At 42.1% G+C, this 23,823-nt stretch overlaps 1 protein-coding gene across 5 annotated transcripts in view; it reads right to left on the bottom strand.

The window, feature by feature from the left end:
- Positions 1-23,823, bottom strand: part of plxna1b (plexin A1b) — a 117,120-nt gene that overhangs the window by 68,325 nt on the left and 24,972 nt on the right. For all 5 annotated transcript variants that reach the window (XM_049734845.1, XM_049734849.1, XM_049734848.1 and 2 more), the window contains one exon: positions 16,535-16,717. In XM_049734845.1, the coding sequence (XP_049590802.1) occupies positions 16,535-16,717 (183 nt within the window). The remainder of the gene's footprint in view (positions 1-16,534; positions 16,718-23,823) is intronic.

The following is a 23,823-nucleotide window of genomic DNA, read 5'->3' as shown; positions in this document are numbered from 1 at the left end:
TTGGGTTGGAGTCAAAAACACCATGACCTGTGTCTTAGTGTTGTGTTAAATGGTGATGCGGTATGTGATTTGTACATCTGGTGGGGTCCGTGCTGTTTGCTTAACAGCCAGACCGTATTTGTGCTTCTCTGTCAGGCAGAACTGTTTTTCTTGGCGTGGGGCTGAATGTAAGGCCTTCTGCTGTGAGTTGGACAGAAATGTCCTGATGGATAAGGTTAGAGTTATGGACGCTCCAAATCTGGACAGGGAGATGGATAGTCTGGGTGGAAATATGCTGAAATATCTGTTGGGCATTACTCGAAATGAACTTGGAATGTTGACGAAAATAAAGTAAAAAATCTAACACCTTATTTTTTTTAGTTTGACTCAAATATGCCTCCTTCAATAGTTGTACCATCGTCATGGAAGAAGTAAGCTGAGTTTTGTTTTGACATTTCTGTGACATCATCAGTGAAAAGAGACAGTAATGGAAGACGTAAACAAAGTAGGACCATAGACCAGGAACTGTGACGTAGCATTCTGTTGTCGATGACTGTCCAGGCTGCTCGGCACGCTATGGTTGGTTTACAGCATGTTCTGTCAGTAAAATATCCATTTCTAAAGTCCGAGAAAACTAAGTGTAGTCTGAACTCGTCATTTGTTCAGCCCATGGTGAGGTAAAGGAAAGTCCCTGGCTTGGATCTGAGGCCTTGTGCTTGAAATAGTTTGAAGCTAACGAACGGGAGGGAAAACAAGCACAGCAATGTGGCCACAGACAGGAAATAAAACTTGGAGCAATGTAGCAACACCTTTAAATACATGTTCATTCACTGACTTCATTTCCACGCGTGGTTAATTCAGAATAGTCCCAGTTTTACATTTTTACATCTCATTCCTCCCTCACAAGTTCATACTGTGTTCTGTAATGGTCCATGGTGGCAGTCTTGGCCGCGGTCCAATAATACAACAAGCCTGGCTGAATCAAAAGACAGACGAGGGGAGGAAAGAAAGAAAGAAAGAATGAGCTGTGAATGAAAGACTGGGACTAACAGCCACACGAAAAGTATATAGACAAAGGTTTGGAGACACACCTTTTCATCATTTCCGTCAGGGGCTGTGCTAGTCAAGCCCAAATCTTTCTCAATTGGCCGTTCTTGTCTGTTCTTACGTTATTGCGGTCTCTTGAAATGTTGCGGCCTAAGTACGGTTCCAATTGAAAGTACCAATAAACCAAGAACCCACAGGAGACCCGGATGTTTTTTTTGCTAGCTTAAACCAAAGATGCATCGGTTGGATACTTGTGAAGACTTGTCAGGGAATACATCCCAAGATGGATTTTGTGCTGCTATCACAGAAACACGTCAGGAGTTACAAAGAGACGACGTTCTACAATACATTTCGAGAAAAAATGCACTTGACCAGTTCACTTTAACGCACTTTGCATTATTTATATTGAGAAACGACCAATCTGTCTTTTTTGTGGATTGTTTAAGCCTTCATTTGCTGCTTGGTAGAAATGTCAGTACTTTTCCATTTCGGAACACTGGTGGTGTAGTGACACATTGGTTGGACTTCTGTGTGGACGGCGTGAGGTTTCAGTTCCCACCCAGTGATAGTGCAAATGTGAGTGTGAATGGTTGTGCCCTGCGACTGACTGGCAAGGTCAGCGAGCTGATTTGGAGCAGAACGACACTTGGCAAATAAAGGTAGTGAAGCAAAACTAACAAGGATCAAAATCCCATGGAATGAATGCATCAAAGCAAAATTCATCTTGATCACAGCTCTGCATTGCACTTTCAATAGACTTGAATTTTTATGAATGCACCACCACAGATTGCAGCAAGCAATCAAGACTTCATCTGTTAAACAGACAACGGAATGGAATGAGAGGAATTGGGTCGGAAGAATGATTGGATCTCCACCCAGTATACACACATACACACGCACAAATCATGATGGTGCACAAGAAAGACAGATTGTGATTATCTGAAACTTCACACCAAATTCTAAATGTCAAACAAGAATTAAAAAGTAGGTAGTCTGTAAGAACAATAAGGAGGTTTGCACATTTTAAGTCTCTGAGACAAGATACATGGACAACATCAAACAGTTCCCCTTTCTGTGGGTCGTAAACTTGCTGTGCTGTACTAAAACACATCTATAAATACGACACAACTGGACGACATCACCTTGCGTAACCGAGAGGTCAACGAGTGCAAGGATTGGGATAGATTTAGGCCAAGGATGTTCATTGAATGCCATTGACAATCCTCGGCTCTCACTGAGGGTGCCACACAAACACACACACATATTCCTGTCATGCCACAACAGAAGTGCATGAGCAGCTGGTATGGCCAGGTGGTGACACATTCCCCGCCTCTGCTTTGGACCGTAGCCATGGAAACACAATGGTGTCCGACCAATTGCTGTGGTCTCTGGAGAGGAATGTGAATGGGTTCAGGAGACGAATCAAATGATCCAGCTCACCCACATTTGCCAGAGCCTTGCCAGATTATGACAATAAGAAGCTGTAACCGACTTGCTGTATGTGGGCGCATGATGTCATCCAGGGCTGGCCAGCATGCGTGCAATTAGCATGAACAAATCTGGCAATGATTGAATCAGCGGGGACCAAGCCTGGAACACCCGGATGTGACTGCTTCCGAACCTTGATTTTTAATAATGATCGTCTCCCCACAAAGGAACATACCCAACATGTTGTGTAATTGTGTTGAACGTTTCGGGAGGGATAAACTCAAACACATACACCGATAACACTTGAATAGTTTTGTGTTCCATGTACAGGAAGTCACAAAAACTAAACGCGGTAAATGTGAGCGGCGAACTGGCTTCAGTAATTCACATAAGAGCAACATGAGGGAGGACATAAAAGAGGTATGCGGAAAGATAAGAATGGGGGACAGCAAGAGGAAGGGAAACCAGGATAGTCTGAAGCAAATAATCATAAAACTGTCAAATTCAATGAAAGCACATGAAGATGATTGGTCGTTATTTTCGCTTCAGCAATGGAACGGGGTGAAATCACAGCATTGACTTCAACTGAAAGAAAGTGAGACAGGATAAATACTTTATGTTGCTTATGTAACCTTCATATAAACATCACAGCAGCAAAAAAAAAATTGAGGAACTTTACTCTTGCTATTACTTAAAGAAAATGGTAACATGTTATGTAATGAAAACAGTAGGGACCCCTCTGGTTTCATTTCCTACAATTTGGAATTCAATCAAGAGTTTTGAGATCACACCATAAAAGTAAAACCAAACTTGGGAGTTTGAACCATCACGACTAACTTTAGTGAACATCTTAAGCATTAACTCCACAAGTGTTTTGATTTTTACTTCATTTTAGTTCCGTTTGGTGTTCCTACACAGTGTTTTGATGACAGCAAGAAATGTTATAAGGTTACTTAAAAAATTGAACAGTGAATAAATGATTTACGACTGGAGATGGTTTGAGTCTAGAACAAATTAATTCACTTAGCATGATTCCCTTTGGGGATTAACAACTTGCGTTGTAGGGTCCGCCGTATAATGAATGACTTAATATAAAACGACACGTGCAACAGCGTACCGAGCACCGCCATCAATATGTAAGAGAAGGACCCTTGTGTAAATGAGTTCAGGTAGGTGTGTGTGTGTGAGCGTGTGTGTGTGTGTGTGTGTGTGTGTGTACACCATACAGGCTCGTGACACATGTCTCTTTGAATTACATGGCTTATTGCTTCCATGGAAGTTTGCTTTCGAGCCCGTTTTCTCACCACCTGCATACTGGTCATTCTGCTTAAAATAGAGCAAAAGCCCGATGACCTACGTCAGCCTTCCCCATACACTTAAAAAAAAAAGGTAAAATCAGGAAAAGGCTTGCCATGAATCAAATGTGGTGAGCTGAAAGGAATGCACGGTAAAGTTTCCAGACAGTCAGCTGAGTGTGCTTGATTGTCACAAGACAGCTTTTTATAGAAGTGCTACTTATTCTGACGTTGCATCCAGCACACACACGCACACGCACACACTCTTACCCAACCTTGTCACTTCCTATCGTTTCTTTCCCACTGTTTGTCAGAAAGAAACAGGAAGTGTGTATGAGTCTGGGAAATTGTCCATATAGAAGGCTAAAGGAAATCCTTTATCCTGGATTACTTTCTCTCACACGCACATGGGGAGATCACAGAATGACACCAAGATGCAATCAAAATAATAAAGGCTTGATTAAAACGTACTTGTAATTAGACAGGTCCACATAAACGTATTGATTACTGACGAGTTTTACTGACCTGATTTGAAGGCAACTAAAGAATACGAGTTACTGCCATTTTTGATGCGACATGCTAGAGGGTAAATGGAACCTCTTGTGAATATGAACCTGCCTCCGTGGTAACCAAACAGTAAATTGGTTCGAATTGGTTGAAAACAAAACCTGGACAACGCACCCAACAAGCGCATGAATGGCTCTTTGACAGTTTCCCGTTTGCCTGCTTCCTGACTCATACACAAACAAACACAGGAACCATTCACTTGTAACAGATGCAAAACACAAACGCACAGAATTTGGATTCTGAAACAATTAAAAATTTCAAATCGACTTATATTTTTACAAAACGTGTCACACGCTGTGTTTCAAGCTGTTTGCATGAAATAAAGGGAGACAAAATATTTTCCCCAGGAGACAGCACAAGGAAGAGGTAACAAGGAGGGAGGGAGTAAATGTAAATATGTCTAATGGTGCGGTGTCTGCCAGGCTGTTAAGATAAGTGCCTGATATATGCAGCATCCAAGCAACACATTTTAGATACTAAAACAAATTCTCTTATTTTGCATGAAATCCCTCTGATAATGTTTGTTGACTTGCCAAGCCACTGCATCTTGGCAAACACTGTTTTCTTTCCATCCTTCACAATTGGACAGGGCTGCAAGTATTTACAAGCGGCTCTTTCGAAAACACATCCACTCACTCTTATTGTCTCTCTTCCTGGACTGTGTCATTTCCTGCAAAACTAAATATCATATTCACATTGACTTCCTCTTTGCTATCCTCAAGGTGCTGTGATGCCAAGTTTGTTGAGTCAGCCTCCGCATAAATCGACCGACTGTTTGTGTGCTTGCTCAAATTGCTATTGGCCGAGGCACAAAGTCTCTACTGACAATACCGCTCCATTCAGAACACAGATGGTGCAACCTGTAGGTTTTTCATGGCCCATTTGTGGACTGGAAATGCTTCACTGTCCAGCCTCGCTGGGCTAACACACATAAAGTGACACACACACACGCGCGCATTCACATACAGTTCACGGAAGGCAATAAATTGAATCCAGTACAATCCGCCCCCCGCAACGGACAAGGTGGGAGTTGACGGCTTATGCCAGAGAAAACTGCACGCCCCAGAGTTCAAATGGAGGTAAAGTTGAATAGCGCTCACAAGAAAGGCATGTGATGCTATTTTTCAATTAAACGATGACGGGAATTTGGCTGCTTTTTCACTGGTTTAACTCGAACCACCACTTGGATGAATGTGATTTATTTAATTCTGTAATTGTTGTAATAAACGCTGTCAATGGAGGATAGAAATAATTTCTATTCAATATTTTTTTACAAGAGGATTTATTGTATAGCAAAGTTGAAAAGACACGACTTAGCAATGTAATAAATATGCTTCGACAAATCCTAGCACTCCATCACTCTGCCTTTACCTCATTACCTTTACCTTTCTTTCCAACAAAGGTCTCTTTATCAGCTGAGTGAGCTCTAACCCAAAGCTGGAGTGGATGAGTCCCGGCGGGAAAAACCACTTTCCGGAACATTTTACCCAATTTGCATTGCTGCTGGCTTCATCACTCTTCCCTTGGGTGGAGCGAAGTCGACGCAGTGTATATATCTGCGTGTGAATGTTTTTGTCTCATTTGGATGTCTCTACCAAGGAGAACATGGTAGAATGTTTGTCAGTTAAATCAGCAAAAGATTTTTGGGGGTTCTTGTTGCAAAGCAAATGCTTCATATGCCCAGCCATTCAGTCATGATGGATTAAAAGGCACCTAATCAAAGTGTGCAACCAAAAAGTAGTAATGTTAGTAAGAGCAATGTTAAAGCAGCCTTGACTATAAACAACTGAAATTGATGTGTACAAGTGTAAATAGTGTACAGGTGAGGTTTGCACGCCAGAACTTGCCCCCTGTGGCTTCTGATTCTCCCGAGACCCCAGAATGTTTTTTGAATTGCCACACCAAGGGAGAAAGTGATGTAGGACCAATGCATTAGAGAAATGATGCAACACGAGCAGCAATCAGTCTGATTAAGTGTGTGTGTGTGTGTGTGTTGTGTCATCTATTTTATCCTCCATGCCACTCAGCGATGATTCCCTGCCTGTACTTTTGAGGTTTGACACAAAACCACCGGGTTAGGTAGATGGGGAAACACGCAAGTGTGACAAAAATACAAGAGTCAATCAATCAAGTGCCGGGAGTTGACGGTTTATTCCAAACGGACTATTACGAAATGAGCAATAATGCGAACATGCAAACCTACCAAGGCTGGGAACTAAATTAACGATCAAATTGGTAGCGACTCGGAGACGAGAGACTTAGTAAATAACCGAGCGGGCCAGATTTAAATGGAAGCTGTTATTTGTTGTTTGCCAATAAATGGACAACGTGGAGAGCCAACTGCAACTATTTAAAGCGTCTTTGCAGTGCGAGGCCTAAAGACAAAATAAACCACATTTTCAAATCAATCCACATTACTTTGAACAATAAGTCTCATTTGATCTTTACTCTGTAGTCCTCGGGGTCGCTAACGATTACAAGCGCACCTCTTTATCAGAAGGCCCAATCGAAAGCTAATTTCCCTTAAAGCCAGCCTCTAAACTCTAATCACCTAGAGGAGCAAACAACAGCCTGGAGCTCCTGAGAGCTACCTTGCTGCAGATTAACTCACCTAAGGCCCATTTCAACATCCCTTAATAGCTCTATGCCTTTAATATGCTCATTAAACGTGTGTGTGTGTGTATGTTGTGTGTGTAGGAGGTGCAAGCTTATACTGATATGCGGCATAGCGTGCTCCGTCATCAAGTAGCTATAAATGAGAAGGAACTAAAACCCAACCCAAGATCCTGGTTACAAACAGTATTGTACAGTAGAGCAATTGCGTTGTCAGTGAAACAAATTGAATGTTCCTTGGTCTAGCATTACGACTTCTGGTGGCTGCATATTTTCAGCGACACAACAAAATGCAGTGTTAAAATTCACTGAGAACTTGAAATCAGATTTATTTTGGGGGGTGTGGGCTTCTGTCACACCATTTTGACATGACCTGCCTTCAAATGCCTCCAAAGAAAGTGTAATTGGTACCTAGCGACAGTTAGCCTGAGTGCATTTGAAAAAGTGGCCACCATAAGATCTTCTTTTCTAAACTCGGACACACTTCATTCGCCGCAGCAGCAGCGGCAGCGGCCGCCTTGACCCCGGTGCCTCCTCTGCATCACTAAATGCAGCCATTTGGGCTCCCGTAGGGCCCATGATGGAGCCTCGGTCGCCTCGCAGCCACATTCATACCACTGAGTCTGTAATGAAACTATGGATTTTCCATCAGAGTCCCGACACTAACTGCCTGTTTGCCGTGCATCCAGTCCCCGCCGCCGTACTCTTCTGTACTGTATATGGAGAGGCGATTTCAACTGTGCTTCTGTAATTCGTTTCACATCATTCTGCCAGTGGCAATGGTTTGTCAGCTTGATAGCAATAACCATATACTATATATTGATTTGCAGTCAAGTGGGAGGCAGCTTTCAAAAAAATGTTTACAGTAAGATCCACACCCACAGGAAAATCTCAGTCACCGGTGAATGATATCGAACGGCATCTGAGCGGTTACCGAACATTTACATTTCATCAACATATAGGGTGTCTTTTCATGCATACGCCCGTATTGTGGCTGTAATTACAAGCGGGATCAAAAGAAGCGCAGAGGGTGAACTGGATCCTGTTCACAACCACTGCGTTGCGCATGAATGAGCACAAAGACGAAGCTCATCTGCCAGCACACAAACACGGAGACGGAACGAACATGCCAAGGGACTTAATGAGCAAGTGTGCCGTCTCTGCAGTTTCATCTCTGTACTGTCTCCTGCTCGCTCGCACCCCCCCCCCCATCCCCATCCACACACATGCGCACTTCGGGGTAAACATGACCTACAAGCCCACTTACTTCCAAGCCCATCTGAAAGTCTAGTTCTAGCACTAACTTCAACCCAGTAACGTTTTGGATCCCTCTACCTTGCACTGCAAAACATCAATGCTCTTTCTCTCTCCTTGTACCTCTTCCTCACTATCTGTATCTATGGCTGCCCTGACTACTGTTGCCATAGCAACCAAGGAGCAAGCCCCGCCACGAGGGATTTTCAGGCAAGTTGGAGTAAAGATCCCCGTGTTATTGGAGGCTTATTACTGGGTGTGTGCTTGGGTGCGACTTGTGTGTCGCATTGACGTCTTCCCCGCAATAATGAAGCAGGTCTCTCAAGGTCCACTGACACAGTCGTAAACCACGGGACGAATACAATTTAAAGGCGACTAGAGGAGCAAGTCTAATATCACCTACTTATTTAAATGTAATACTAAATCACCAACCAGTTTATTTAACGACATGAGAACAGAAGTGGCCAAACCAACGGGCTCGTCTTTTTCCAGACGATGTTAGATGTGCATGTACACACCATCTGTGCTGGTCCTCTCCATTCCAAGGTTATCAGTAATCCAATAGGTTTTGCTGAAAGCGGGCAAGTTTCCAGAGACGCAGCCAATATCCTGTAAGCGGAAACATCCGGAAGGAATCGCGTCTAAGTGACACAGCGTTTGCTCTCTTCCCGTCCATCTATGTGACAGGATGAAATGTTTCCTGCTGGCCGTAGTTATTTCTTCCATTTGTTCCACTTGTTTCTTGTTGGCGCTGATGACAAACCGATGATTCATACGTGTGAATTATTTGACGTTAGTCAACTTCCAAGTCATAGAAATAACAAAACAAAGTCATGTGACTTAATGTTGACTTCATATATAATGATATTTGAACTTCAGTTGTTCCACGAAACACATTTTACAGATATAGCATGTTTTCAAGCCATGCTATGAATTTAGAAAATGCAGAGACGAGTATAGTAACAAAAGGTCCACAAAAATATACCTGCAATGCACGCATGGTGACTCCTCAAAATTGGGCACATAAAAGCATGTATCAAATTTGAAGAAAGTGGGTCTTGTGTTATTTCTAGGCCACTAGTTCACTGCCAGTGACCCACAAATTGGCAGCACAAGGCTGTTATGGATGATAACACATAGTTGAGAGGCCTTGGGCTGAAGCTCTGAGCAATCACACACTGAGCATTTGCTTTGAACAGCCGAGCAACACGCACAATGTTGCAGATGGGTTGCAGATTTAGGATGGTCTCCATGGAAAAGAAATGTGGCCAGGTTTATTAACATGTACAACCTATACCTAACGAGTCAACGTGATCCGCGCTAGTTGATATGAATGCAAGCCCGTTCTCATGTTTCCTCCTTGTTTATTCCATTGTATGCTTTCTGTCATTAATGAGGGTGCGCGGCCGCGAACATATACGTGTGTGTGTGCGTGTGTGTGTTTGGCCTTTCCCTTGGGACGCTGTTTGCAGTGCTTTAATTAGCTTAATCCACCAGCAACACATGGATGGGGGAGCTGTGAATGAGAGGGGTTTGACGATAGTTGGAAGGCGAGGTGACTGAGGATACACAGAGGAGAATATCTCTTCTTCCACCATTTGTTTCTACCCCCCGAACACACCACACACATACGGACACGCGCACACACAAAGCACCCCTCGGTCTTGGCAGCGTCGGTCGTTGGCCGAGCCATTGTTAAACCTGCAGGGAGGTGGAAACTGTTTCTGAAATGACCACATGTGCTGTAGGAGGCCAGCGAAACCATTTCCAGAGAGACTTTGCAGTCACAGAGAAAGCCAAGCTAAATGACCAATTAAATATAATAGCTGTGGCTTAATTGGTGTTCGCCAATTTAGGATGACGTGCAATTAAAGCTATGGAGGATATATGGAGAAAACTTGGAATGTGGAGAAAAGGGCGTAAGATGCTCAGGGAGAGGTAAAGTGGTGAGATGGGGACAGGCATAAAAAAATAGGAAGAAAGATGATTCACAAATGCTAGTCTTGGGAATAGATGCAATCAGCTCAGTCAGTCAGCTAATGACTAATTCCACAGGGGAAGTGCGTAGCAAGAGGAAAGGAGACATGCATGTCTATGAATCAAAATCATAAACAGGCTCTGGGTCAAAGACACGAGAAGTGATGAGGGACAGCCAAAGCGGAAGACGCGACGAAGGTGGTTGCTTTTGAGCTAATAAATCAAAGTCATTGAAACGGGAATGATTGAATGTTTATTTGAAAAATAAAAGTGATAATTTAATAAATTTGCTGTTGCAAGGAGGATAAAAACAAAAAGTTCCAAAAGGGAATGAGAAAACAAAAACCACCCTCTGCGTGACATTGACTGAGCCGTTTTTAATTACTAACAGCTTAATGGGTGAAAATCACATCGCCACAAAGTCAACTAATGCACAAATAATGCCATGATCTTTTTTTTCCTTGGTCCACTAATGCTGTAATAAAGCCTTAAGCTGGTGGACATAATTAGTCCACTTTTAGTTCCAAAACCGCAAACCCAAGAGGACATTCGTGACACAAGGCCCTAACCCTATAGTTGCCTTTTAGTGATGACTTTTGAGTATTGCCAAGAAATAGTCTGCAAAAGGCAAACATCTCCTAGCTTAGTTTAGCGCAGTATGATGAAAACTATATCGGGTTCTCCTATTTGCAGTAGTATATACATTATGCTGGAGAAGTAGAAGCCAGTACCTTGAAATACCAAGCAAGGAATTCATTCTGAAATTTTATTTTGGTTGCAAATTTGGGCAAAGAGTTCAACGCAAGTAAACTTTAAAGTGAATTTTAGCCCATTTAATTCAAGGGCTAAGTGTTCTACTTAAAATGCACGCAAGAATGTGAGGACAGAATGTAACGTGGGAAGAAGAAGTGGTGCTATGAAGTAATGTATGCTATGCATTTAAATTATAGGTAGCTTTAAGGTATTCTCCAATTGGGGGGCCCAAGGGAAGGGGGGGGGGGGGGGTAATTAATTCACCAGCAAGAGACTCAACTACACCACTATGGCGGAATGATGAATGTGAGGGAGCCATACCTCATGGGTAATATCCTTCATGCATGCACCATAACTGCTCAGAACACTGTGGCTTTCACATACAATGGTCCCTGAGCAGATGTCATCCACATGACGCCACAGTTAAACATTCAAAACCAATCGCACCCGTAAGCATATAATCTGTAGCTTTAACTATGCTTTAATTTCATACATAAAATACTTGAGTGTAAAGTGGTGTATACAAATGTGCACGTATTCCTAAAGGAGCGTAATCATCCTGACAAGTTTACCCCAGAAGATCTCATCAAAATGATCTACTGTAAATCTATTAGCGTGGCAATGGCTAATCTGAAAAGCTTGCTCCTGTTGCATCCCTAAGCGTCTCTGTCTCTTTGCATTCTTCACACTAGATTAACTAATTTGATAGCAACATATTTACAATCATTTACACTCCAAATTTGGAAGGATCAGGAAGCTGTGAGCAAATGCCTAAATATCTTGCGTTCCCTTATGTCCTACCTCTATGCTAATGTACCACGAAAATCTTGTGCCGAGACGAAAAGCTTTATGTAATTTCAGTATGTGCTAGTTAAGGGCTGATGGAAGGTGTGCAGCCAAGGTAGCCTTAGCCAAAAGCATACATGGTGAGATGCTGGGTTTAATTGCAAGGAAATAAGTATGCACGAACATCGAGGAGGTAGAGAGAGCGCGGGCCAAAGGTAATCTCGGCCTACTGCGCTTGACCCTCTGGACATTGCTAGCGTCCAACTTTCCCACTGTGAATCTTTGTACATTCCAGTGGGAACATATTCTTTGAACTTGCCATCGGGTTTAATCACTGATACCAAGACCTGTACCAAATACAATTTTCCAGACAATTACATCATTTTGCATTCATGTAATTTCTAGTTTCTGATTTTAAAATGTCAGCCGTTGCAGGTACCGATACCTTGAAATATGACCGTTACAGATAACTGGCATCGGTACTTGCCCAATGGTATTTTATGCTACCTGAATCTCAGGCTTGTCGCCCACGTCTTGTTGACACACCAGATTCAAAAGACAGTTGAAATCACATTTTATGATGTCCTGTTTTTTATAATTGGCTGCTCCAGTACACCACGTTCCAACTGATAAGAATGGAACGGTTGAGTCTCATGACTGATGGACACCTTACTTAGAATTTGATCATGAGTTTTGGTTATTTAGCTGAGAGCAGATATGTTCACGTTCTTTAACATTTGAATACATGAAACATGAAAATAAGTAAAACATAAAATGATGACGTAAAATTTCTATTTCTAATACAAAATATGTCATTTGACAACACGCTACAGAAATACGATGAAAACAGTGATGGAGATGACCCAGAAAAATGCCATCCAGGGCCTTGCTGGGATCATGCGAATATTCCAGCTTGTATCCACTCATCTGATCTTCCTTTCAAATTGGATTCTAGCCTGACGTATTCATTATTCATCTCCTCTTCTCAAAAAGATTTTTCTCAGGCTCCCTCTCGCCTGGTCTCTTCATTGTGCCTCATTAACCCTTGAAAGTGGCGAATTACGGCTGGCATTCGAAAGTAGTGAGTGAGTGCTATGTGCGGTCACAAGAGAGGTAAAAATGCCAGAACAATGAGCACGTGCTTTAAAAAAAGATGGCATGAGGGTGCTGGAAGAACTAGTAAAATGGTCGTCAATGATTTTTGGAGCGACAAAAGCCGCTCGCTTTAATTGGAGGAAATGATTATGGGGGAGCGACGATCATTACGAGACACCTCCACGCGTACTGTACATTACACAACCGTTATCAAGAGAGGAATCGGAGTCATTGATTGTGAGTGGAAAGAGAATACAACAGCAGTGGATGGAACAGAAAATGAGAGAGCAAAAGCAGAGACAATGTTAAGAAGCCGGTTTATTAATTTATAACTGTGGTGACACGATGGCAATTTAAACAAGAATGAGATTGCCTTTGAGTCACGCAAAAGTTTATCGTACAGTAAACCATGTCTGATTTTTATTTCATATACAGCACTTGTATGCTGCTGTTATTTTTAAGTGCTCTATAAATAAAGTTGAGGGGGTTTTTTTTCCCGCATAAATTAAATATTTAAATGATCATCCTTTGAGAACGATGAGTCCGTAAGTTTTGTCAGGGGTTGTAGATTGTACTTTTGTTAGCAGATTATGGTGACTTCTGAATAAAATCATTATCTGGAGATGCAAATATGAAAATACACAGAAAATTCATTCAATTTGGAATAATATGCAGTGTGGTGTGTTGTGCTGGGTTAGCATGCTTTGGAGCAGATAGTCAGCTTGTGACTTCATGTGATTGAGCTGATTTGATCCAAGATTGTATGCCAAGAGAGAACTCTTGTCTGAGTGGGCGTGAGAGTGACTGAAAGAAAGAAAGAAAAGGAGATCGCCACGGAGAGAGATAGCGAGAGAGAAACTCGCTTGACATGCTTGACTTGTCACACTCGCATTATGGCTTAACTGGGCTGTATCTAATAAGAAAATGCCATTAAGTCTCTGCCCCGTCAAGAGGAAAAAGAAATAACTGGAGAAAATGACACATTTTGCTGTTAATTTGGGAACATCCTGATAAGATTGGATGACTGATGGCGCTGCGGGTAGGAGTTAAATTAACTGGAAAAAGATGTACTTAAGCAAAGTGTAAATTATCTGTTTTGTCTTGAGCAGTATGTCTGAGCACTATTTGATCCCTTTCATCATTCTCTGCATTTCCCGTCTCGTTTTCATCCGTTCCGTGCGTGTGCGTGCGTGCGACCGCATGCAGTTGTGTGAACTAATGACCGAAAGCCAACAAACGCCCGCACAAAGCCAACCTCTGTGCTGCTGCCCGGGTCAGACAACTCGTGGCTCAGTGGCTCAAGCCAAATGATGACACATGCACACCCATCCATACATGGGATCTAAACTCGATTTTGATTTGAAATGATCAACCAACAGTATAACGTTGCTGTTTTAGCATCAAATAAAGTGGTGTGCTATGTAAAGAAAAAAAGTTGTTTTCAAGTGCAGGGTAAGGGGAGTGGGCGGGGCACGATGCCACCGATTATTGGCAGCTATTTTTTCATGTCTATTTTCTTTTTTCATTCAGGGTGGATGAATTGGAAGGAACCTTAGCACTAACCCAACTGAGCCTGGCGCAACAACTAGCAGCACACAGTGGGCTACGGGATCACCCTCCATCCGGCTTACTGGACACACACGCATAGCAGATGGCTCACATTTGAACGCCCCCTCACCAAAACCACCAATAAATGAACATAGCTGAAAAACGGGAGAACCTCTTCTGTCAAACACATGACCTCTTTTTTCTATCCACTAGAAATAAATGAAAATACCACATCATCTATCAACAAGCAATATTTTAATTATTATTTGGTCATGTCATCACTATGAAAGTGAGTGTACCTGACTCTAATTTTCCAAGGTGTCCAAAGCCATAACTCCCAGAGAGACAGAGCCGACGTCTCACTTTGCCAAGCCGACACGGCGTGATCTGCACTTAAGGAGCCATGTAAGCTTGGGTGCTGACAGATGAGGACACACGCTGACCAATGTCGGGCCAAATCGAGCAGTTCCAGATAATGAAGCAGCCAAATGAAATGGAGACTTTTAATCCGAAATATTAAATGCGGCGTATGGCTGGTCCACCGCTGTGTCCTTGACTGCGGTGGAATCCAGATGACCGCTGGAATTAGTTCATCACAGCAGTGTACTACACTTTCAGAACTTCTATCCCTCATGGACTTGCTCTCTTTCACTCCCAACAAGCCAAATGGGAAAAAATATCAAAGGTAAAATATTCTTTTGATAGAAATAAAAGTGGGGAAATATACAGACGTATACAATTGTATTTTTTTTCCACTGGCACTGTGAGTGTAATTGCTTTCTATCAATCTTTTCCTGCCCTTTCTCTAAAACTGTGACTGTACAAAACACCAGAAAAATGCCCTCTAGAAGTCTATTCATCCATTGGACAGATATTCTTGCTCCCCCCTTTTGAGAAGCCTTCAGGCATGGCTATATAAACATGACTATACAGCCGTGTTCCCCAGGGGGAAGCATAAAGAACAGGGACAGCCTCTGTATTTTCTGCATGAACCACCACAAAACTGTCAGCACCTAAAAACATTGCGCCATTTTAACGATGCCATCATTTGAATGCACGGAAGTTAAATGAGTTAAACATTCGGTCTCCAATTGATTAAATGTTTGTCGAAAAACCAGAGTTCTATTTACCAGAAAAAAAACGGACAAATCTACGCGACAGTGGAGGTTTGCGACATTTCGTGTCAAGATTGAATCAACGGCGCCATTTTGCCTAGGTTGTATTAAACCCCAAATAGTCATCAATCAATTCCACACTATGGATTGATTTTTTGTTTTCATCCAGTCCTACTTTCATAAAGAGAATATAAAGTTCTAGCTCAATCATCTCTTTTCCCTTTCCCCTTCATTATTCAATTTTTCCTAAAGTCTAAACTTTCCGAGGAATCAATATCGGGATTGTTGTGCACGTGTGCATCCATAAACACACCTTGCTGGCCGACATGATGTACGTACACGCACATCTATCAAGCAGAAAGCACAATCACACTGAAAAAGGCCACAAGAATAACAAAGTAAAGACAGTGAATAGCTGTCATTTTGACAAATGTGCAACACTAAATCATAGTCGGGCGTGCATTGTTCTCCACCCTCCTGAACACCACATGGCAAATCCCAAGATGCTTTGCTGGGTCGCAAAGAAGCATTCAAAAGTCCTCAAACAACAAAGTTAATTTCATATTCATGATCTTTAATTGTTGACAGGTCTTGAGCAAAACCGGCATAAATTCTCACCATGACTCCCAAGAGGGTGCTCGTTCATGGAATGAGCCCACAAACCCGAGCACACACACTCGGGTTGTTCCGCAAGTCGCTTCTATTATTTTTCAGTCATCCTCTTAATTGATCACAGAGCTGACGAAAGCAAAGAGTCTTTTTAAGTTTCCCTGCCAATGGATTGATTGAAAGCGAGCTCTTTGAATTAGAGGCCAGCCAGAATGCGGTAACGGTAACATTTTACACTCTGGCGTGACTAACATGACAATCAATGAAAGCAAAGCCACGGAGTTGCTGCAAACGCCTCATTAAACTAACGGGCTTCAAATCGGCCCTGAAATGTCATGAGGAAAATGAGTCTGGCTGTGTTCAATCTTTGCATTTGTGTGTGTTGGGGGGGATTGAAAACACACACAGTACTGATCCAAATCAGTTTGAGCAAGAGACAATCGACATATCGTATTATCATATTCATACCTTTTTCAGTTTGCCATTGCGCGTGCCGACAAAGGCCACGGTGTTGCCACGGTAGTCATACGCTGCCACCGAGGTCATGCCATCTTCTTTGTCAAGAAAGAGGGGGATGCCCTCGATGGTGCTGGTGCCACCAAGAGGCTGGTTGAAGTCCTGGCCGCAAAAGTTGTCGTCAATCTGCAAAGGCTGGTAAGAGAAAAATTGCATAGTTGGTATAGATGCAAGTATAGCATAAGAATTGTTTATTTTTTGTATTGGTCACTATGTTTTGTAATTATTTTTCAAAAGCAATACAAAATGATCACTTAAACAATCAACTTTCCGTGATGCTCCATGTTAAGCGGCCTATCTAGTCAGAAACCCGACCCCACCCCCACCCCTTCCAGAAAGAGAGCCCTATCATGGCTGAAGCTTATTGTAAAGTGCCCAGACATGCTGGTGGCGACCATGTGACAATATTTGGAGCATTCCAGTGTCACCAGAGAGACGATCACCCCAGGCACTCCGTTGACCCATATGACGCCTTAAACAGTCAGGCGTGCTCGCACACAGTCACGTGTTGGTTGCTGTCCAACAAAAAGCACGTTTCCACATTTTGTTAGCTGTCATATGTATTTTCAGCATTAAAACGAGTTGGGGTGGGGGAAATGCAAATTTTTTTTATTTATTTATTTATTTATTTATTTATTTATTTATTTACTCATTCATTCGTCTTCTTATGTTCATTATCATTAATATCAAATGTGTTCTTTGCTGTTTTAGCATAACTGTGCCAAAGTGCAGGAAACGAGGTTCTCACAAACACTTGGGTAGTGAGTAACTGGCAGCGTAATCCATAGTCTTATCGCTACACATTATCTAATTGATCCACGGAGAAGAAAAGATAACACGCAACACACACCCTCACAATCTGACTAAATGGCCTTTTGAGCAAGCACACATCAACACATTGTTAATCAGTTTATTATTATTATTATTATTATTATTATTATTATTATTATTATTATTATTATACTTTCTTTTTCATTTCTATTTCCGGTTTCATCCCTTCTTGGCAAATCTGCATCTATCATTCATCCACTTTGGAGTCCAAATGTGCGCATGCGTATGGGTAGAGTCAATTGTCTTCTAAAATCAACAGAGAGCTTGATCTCTGCCGACCTCTGTCTCAGGGTGCGAAGGAATTCTGGACTGTTTGATGGATATTTATGGCTGTGTGTTCAAGTAAGTGAGACTCGCAGCCCCTTTCTCAAACAACTTTCTCTTGTGATTATCGTCACACAAAACTAGACTGCAGAAACCTGTGAGCTACTTTGCTGTGTATATAGACACTTTAACAAGCTAAAAAGCCATTTTATGTCAGAGAGCAAGACAGCGGGCAAAAGTTTTCAACGTATAGCTATGGGAAAGCACGCCCCATCCGTGCACCAAAGTAAAGCCATGACTTCACAGCCCAAGGGAAAACGTCTAAAGGGTTAATCCATTTTCTACAGACCAAGTCTCAGAAATGCTGTATACAGAACTCCCTGAAGTCCATAAAGGCCTAACATACACAAAACACACGTATACATGGTGCTATATGGGGCACTGGTGGGGAAAAGTCCCATAACATTCTCTGAAGGATGAACTAAAAATTGCATGTGCGCTTTCATTTAATTTCAACATTGATTTTGCACATGGAATCAATTTTAAAAAATGACCAAGCAAAAAATAGACAACGACAGCACCCACATCTAAAAAAAGAGTTTCCATCTGGAAAGAATACTCCCCTCTGTGATCTCTTATTGATGAGAGAGCATATTTAAGGTTCTGCTGTGTTCTCAAGGACGCACAACAAGCAGCAGGGAAGAAAGAGTTAAGCCAACAACCTGCTGCTGAGTTGAACAGCGGGCTTTTACAAACAAATAAAGACAGATTCCGTGTGTGCATTGCGGCTTGCATTGTTGCGGCTTTTCTCCTATAGTGGCCCAGAACATTTATTATTCATCTTGCATCTCTTTTACATGTCACACTATAACCTAGATTGTTCTTTTCATGATTTCGTTTAGACGCTTTTGTTCCAGAATTCTCTGCCTACTTCAAATTAACTTGAGATCTTCAGTCAGACATGTTAGCAAATGGTCACTGGTCTAGTTTTTCTTGGAAGGAGCTATTTGTACTCACATCACACTGAGAACACACCAATGAAATGTAGTCATTCACGCGGCACTAAATATTCAAGGACAGTACACGAAAAACCGCCCGCAATTAGACCCACTGATTACGGATGCACGCGGGCCAAGTCGTGCTATAAAAGGAGATTGCTATTTCTTTTACATTTCATGCTAGTAAAATATGCGTGAGCAAATATTACGCCCACCTCAAGTGGAATTCATCAATAGTCAGCTCCTTGAAAAGAAACAGCAAGGGTCTTGTGTATGTGATTTTGATGACCAATGCCGGTGTAAAGAAAAACATACCAGAAGCTTAAAATTGCAGGGAAAATATTAGTTTGAATCAAGAAAGTAGAAATAACTTGCGCTGTGTACACATTACGTGTGAAACAGCATAACATTTGGTTAAAATAAAATTTAAAAATTCACTCCGAGGTCACACCCAACTCCGGCCACTGTCTCATGACCATCATAACAGGCATCGGTATAGCATGATGGTTGTAGATAAGGCCGCTAAGTACGCTACATAATCCTCTTCTGTGAGAGTGTGTGTGTGTGTCTGTGTGTGTGCGTGCCGTAGGTTTGACAGGAAATGAATTATCTGGCAACAAACACAGGGCCAATTCCTCTGCAGCCTCTCACATTGTTTTCTTATCAGATGGCAAAAGTTTTCACAGAACACACACACACACAGGTGCCTTCACCTGAATGTGCATAGCAGAGTGAAGAATTGAGGGTGAGGCCGCCTCATAAATTACCCAGAAGTCTCAGCGGGAGCCTTGAACTTGTAGAGAAATTGCTAGAGTTGTTTCAAGAAGTGCTGCAGTGTGTGTGTGTGCTTGTGTGCGTGTGTGTGTTACAACAAACACTCGAGTGATTTATTACCAAGGCACATCTCAGCATCTAATGGTAAGGAGAATACATATTCATAATGCTGAATTTCTTTGCGTGCAAATCCGTTGAGATGACTAACGTTGGTTTTCAATGTGTTTAGAAGAACTTTTCTTGCAGCTACATTTTATAGAAACAATATAATGAATTTAATAGGGAGAACTCCACATTGTGTCCCTAATAAATTGATCTACGTGACAATGAAGACGTTGAAAAATCTGCATGTGAAAAGGAGATCAGGTAACAATTGCGTGGCCGTCAATGGCTGCCCAGACATTCCCAGTTCCGGTTACCGGGGTGACACCCGATGATATGTCCCATTTCAGTTATCTGTCACTCAAGTGTATTCTAAGCTCCCACTGGAGGCTGCTTTTGTTGTGTCGTAAAGACTGCCAACACGTTTGTCCACTTCAACAATCCTTTGACGCCAAAGTTTGGGCCAGGGCACAAAATGAATGAATGACATTCATTTCAATTTGACAGTGTTTCGAGTTAAAAGCGTGGTAGGCGAATAAATTCAACTCATATCTCAAGGAACCACTGTAGGCAATGAAAAATATCTCTCCTGTGTGCAAAAGATAAAAATGAACTAATAGTGTAAGAAGTATTTAAAAACAGTTGAATGTCAGCCCTGCAGGCGCATTGTCTGGCCCACATTTTCTAATTACTCCTGATAACGATGTAAGCAACACGCCACCCACACACACATACAACACAGATCAATACCCAATTACATTGACAATTAGTATCATTAAAGCGTGGCGAGGGAAAGGGGATTTGTTGAGCTAAAGTCTCCTCAGAGAGACCAACAGAAAGGTCAAACAACATGAAGAACTGAGCTGCTCGCACACATTAGCTGCATGATGTCTCTTGCAAAATGTCCCCTAATAAACGAGATGAGAAGAAGGTTGGAGTGCAGAGCGGCTTTGACATTGTTGGCTCACACATGGGGGCTTTCTCATGTGCTCAGATGTTCATCTAAATCAATCTTGTGAAGGTAAAAAAAAACCAAATTCCACAATTATGAATCTAAAAGGTGACCTAATAACAGCGGCAACATAAACAGCCACCTGCACAATCAGTGTTCTCCGAGCTCACCTCATTTAGACTGCCAATTAACTCTGCTCATCAAGTCGGGCTCAATTAATCAAGGCAAATTACTTCAACACTTTTGCCCACACACATGCATTCTGGGTATTCCACTCCAGTCGGGTTGAGTATTACATGGTCCACAAGTGAGTTACACCCATTAAATGATATTTATCATGATGGATTTAATCAGGTTAAGAGCGGGTCTCACACAGTCGATTCTCCTTCACTTTGTCTGGGACAACATTAGCAATGTTTCTTGCTTACTCAACTTGTACTTGTGAGATCGATAATCGTAGTAAGAAAAAGGATCCGGTTGCATAACGCCAATGATCATTTGATTTGATTTTTGCTAGGACATCTCCTAAATGGCGACCTATTTTTTGGGTTTAGTTCAACGACATGTAGGCCTGTTTTACTACCGGTTGACGATAACGGAATCTGATGCCACCGTACGGATTCTGCACCAAGATCAGAGGTGGGCCACCTTCCGGGAGGCGTTGCTATGGAGAATTCTGCATTGACCGACCAGCGATGACATCACTGCGCATCATTACAGGGCGTACCGATTGATGGCAAGAAATTACTTTTGTTTGGATTGGAAGGAAGGATATGCCAACCCTTTGAATCAGACTGAAATGTAATTCCGATTTGGCTTGTTTATTCCGATACAATCGTTTCAATGGATGCTTTTTATTTGCCTTTGGGTTTTGTTCCTATCAGAATACAAAGCTTCATGTAAACGCGGCTAGTGAGGGATTCTCTGATGTAAGGACTTCACCACTTCACACACTTGCATGACTCATATTGCAATGAGAGTCCATGATTTGCTTTTTCATCATACTCACTGACTCTCAGCCTCGCCATGTTACAATTGTCCTTAAAATTGTCTTTCATCTCCGCTGTGATTGGAGCTCTTCAGTGCTCTCTGACTATTTAAAGTTCCTACTCACATGGCTTATTTTCTTCTCTAAACTCAACAATTGTCTTGTTTTCTTCTTTTTTTGCTCCACATTAACTTTGTCTCGCTTTCATGTGCACTTTCTCGGTGGAACTGGTTTGTATCGATCCACTTTCGAACCAAAGAAAAGGTCAGAGGTTCACTAATCACAAAAAGACAGAACAAACACACGCCTACAAGGAGGGGAAAAAATAGCTAGGTCGTAGCATGAAGGTGGTGTGTGTAAAAACCAAAGACCATTCCAGGTAACAGGAACCAGCCACCATCTCATTCTGCCCATAAACACATCACACTAATGATTGCCAGAGGCCAGAAATTATGATGCAGCACAAATAGGAAGTCCACGCTGGGACTGGTGGAGCTCGGGGGGTCATCAATCACGACTGTGCGTCGTCTAGCAGCTGTGCCGGCCTCCCGCTCTCCTCCCTGGCCTGCCGTCTGTGCTGCTGTAACGCAGGGTCAAACTAAACAGCTTTCCCACACAGCTCAGTCAAACGCAGTCTTAGGCGAGGCACTTAGGACGGAAGCACATTTGAAGTTGCGGGAAACAGCGGGTGAGACTAGCTTAAGGGTTCAAGAACTGGAAAGGAGGATGGAGTTGAAGGTATAGTGGTGGGGAAAAAATGTCTGTCACCATTAGCGAGCCTGGCAAACCGGTTGAAAGTGTCTTGACTATTCTTTTAGATTACACCAGGTCCCAGTCACAGGAAAATTATATCGGTCATTTATGTGAGGTCAGATTTAAGGTCCTTTGGTCCACTGAGTGTGGTTATGGTCTCCAGTCAGTGGTGGGCAGCTGACATGAGGTCACTGCTTGAGGGCAGTGGAGCAGGCATCATTAACCTGAAGCTGACCCTCAAGCCTCACTGCTGTCATTCGGCTTGGCCATTGTGCTCATCTTAAATCATTGCTGCGGCCATCTTGGATCCAATATTATCCATCTGTGCTGTGGGGTTATGATATCGAGCATATCGTATCTAAGATATGAGCAAAATAATTCTGAGCGACAGACAAGATGGGGAACACAAGATGGGATATAAGTATTTAAAGCTCCCAAGAATGTAAAATACCCTGATTAAAGAAGATTACGCAGATTAATACTGATTTAATGTTTTTGTCATTTAACAAGAGGGTCAACAAATCCCTTTTTTTTTTTTTTAGATTACCTACGGTAATTCTGATGCCATGTATGAGCAAAACTCTGTACCCACATGAATAAAATATGAGGTCAGGGTAATCAGGCTCATGGAACAAGACAGCCAAGCCTTCAGCACCACACACAGTATATATCTTTTTTGTTTTTTAAATGAGAGCACTAGGTGCAGGACCTGATCATCAAAAGAGTCACGTGATCTTATACTGAATGTTATACCGATAGACCTCACACTCAACGTGCACTCCTTACACTTCCATACTTTGGACACAAGCACACACTTATGTGTTTCTTTTGCAAAAGGGCAAGGGTCCAACTGAAATAAATGAGATCCTGTTTTCTGAATCACAGCTATTGTCTGTGTGGCAGGCCATAAAAAAATCCACCAGAAAAGAATGAGACGACCACTGAACTGGAAAGATAGTTACAGAGGTTTTGATGATGAAGAAGGATAAAGGAGGGTGAATAGGGACTTGGCTGGGTCCTTCACATCACTTACGCGAGCGAACAAAACAAATCTGAACACAGGCAAATGAACGAGCATAAAGAGAAGGCTTGCGGCACAGCAACCATCTCTTTTAGACAACAGAGTGGAAAGTAGTTAATGTGCAAAAAGGCCTTCTAAATGAAGGACACGTGCATTCGTAGAAAAAAAAAAAAAACTCAAAAGGGATTTCAATTATAATGTACTGAAATTGAGCATGCTGGTGGAGTAGAATGCTTTCAAAAAGTAAAATGGTTGAAGAACCAAAACAGGGGTTGGACATAAATAAACTCTTCGCAATTGCCTCATATGGTTTAAGAAAGAATAAATAAAATAAATTCATAATGTCCACAAAACATGTACCGGACTATAAGGCGCACCGGACTATAAGGCGCACCTTCAATGAATGGCCCATTTTAAAACTTTGTCCTTATATAAGGCGCACCGGACAATAAGGCGCACCATTAATGCATCATGTCAGATTTTTAATCCAAATCATTCTCCATTTTATCTTTTTTATTTCAACTTCAGATGCAACAAATTACTTTATAATCACAAGAT

The sequence above is a fragment of the Syngnathus scovelli genome, chromosome 11 (genome assembly GCF_024217435.2).
Source record: "Syngnathus scovelli strain Florida chromosome 11, RoL_Ssco_1.2, whole genome shotgun sequence".
NCBI classification, from domain to species: domain Eukaryota; kingdom Metazoa; phylum Chordata; class Actinopteri; order Syngnathiformes; family Syngnathidae; genus Syngnathus; species Syngnathus scovelli.
The sequence above is the reverse complement of the archived record's forward strand: the minus strand, read 5'-3'. Positions and strand labels throughout refer to the sequence as shown.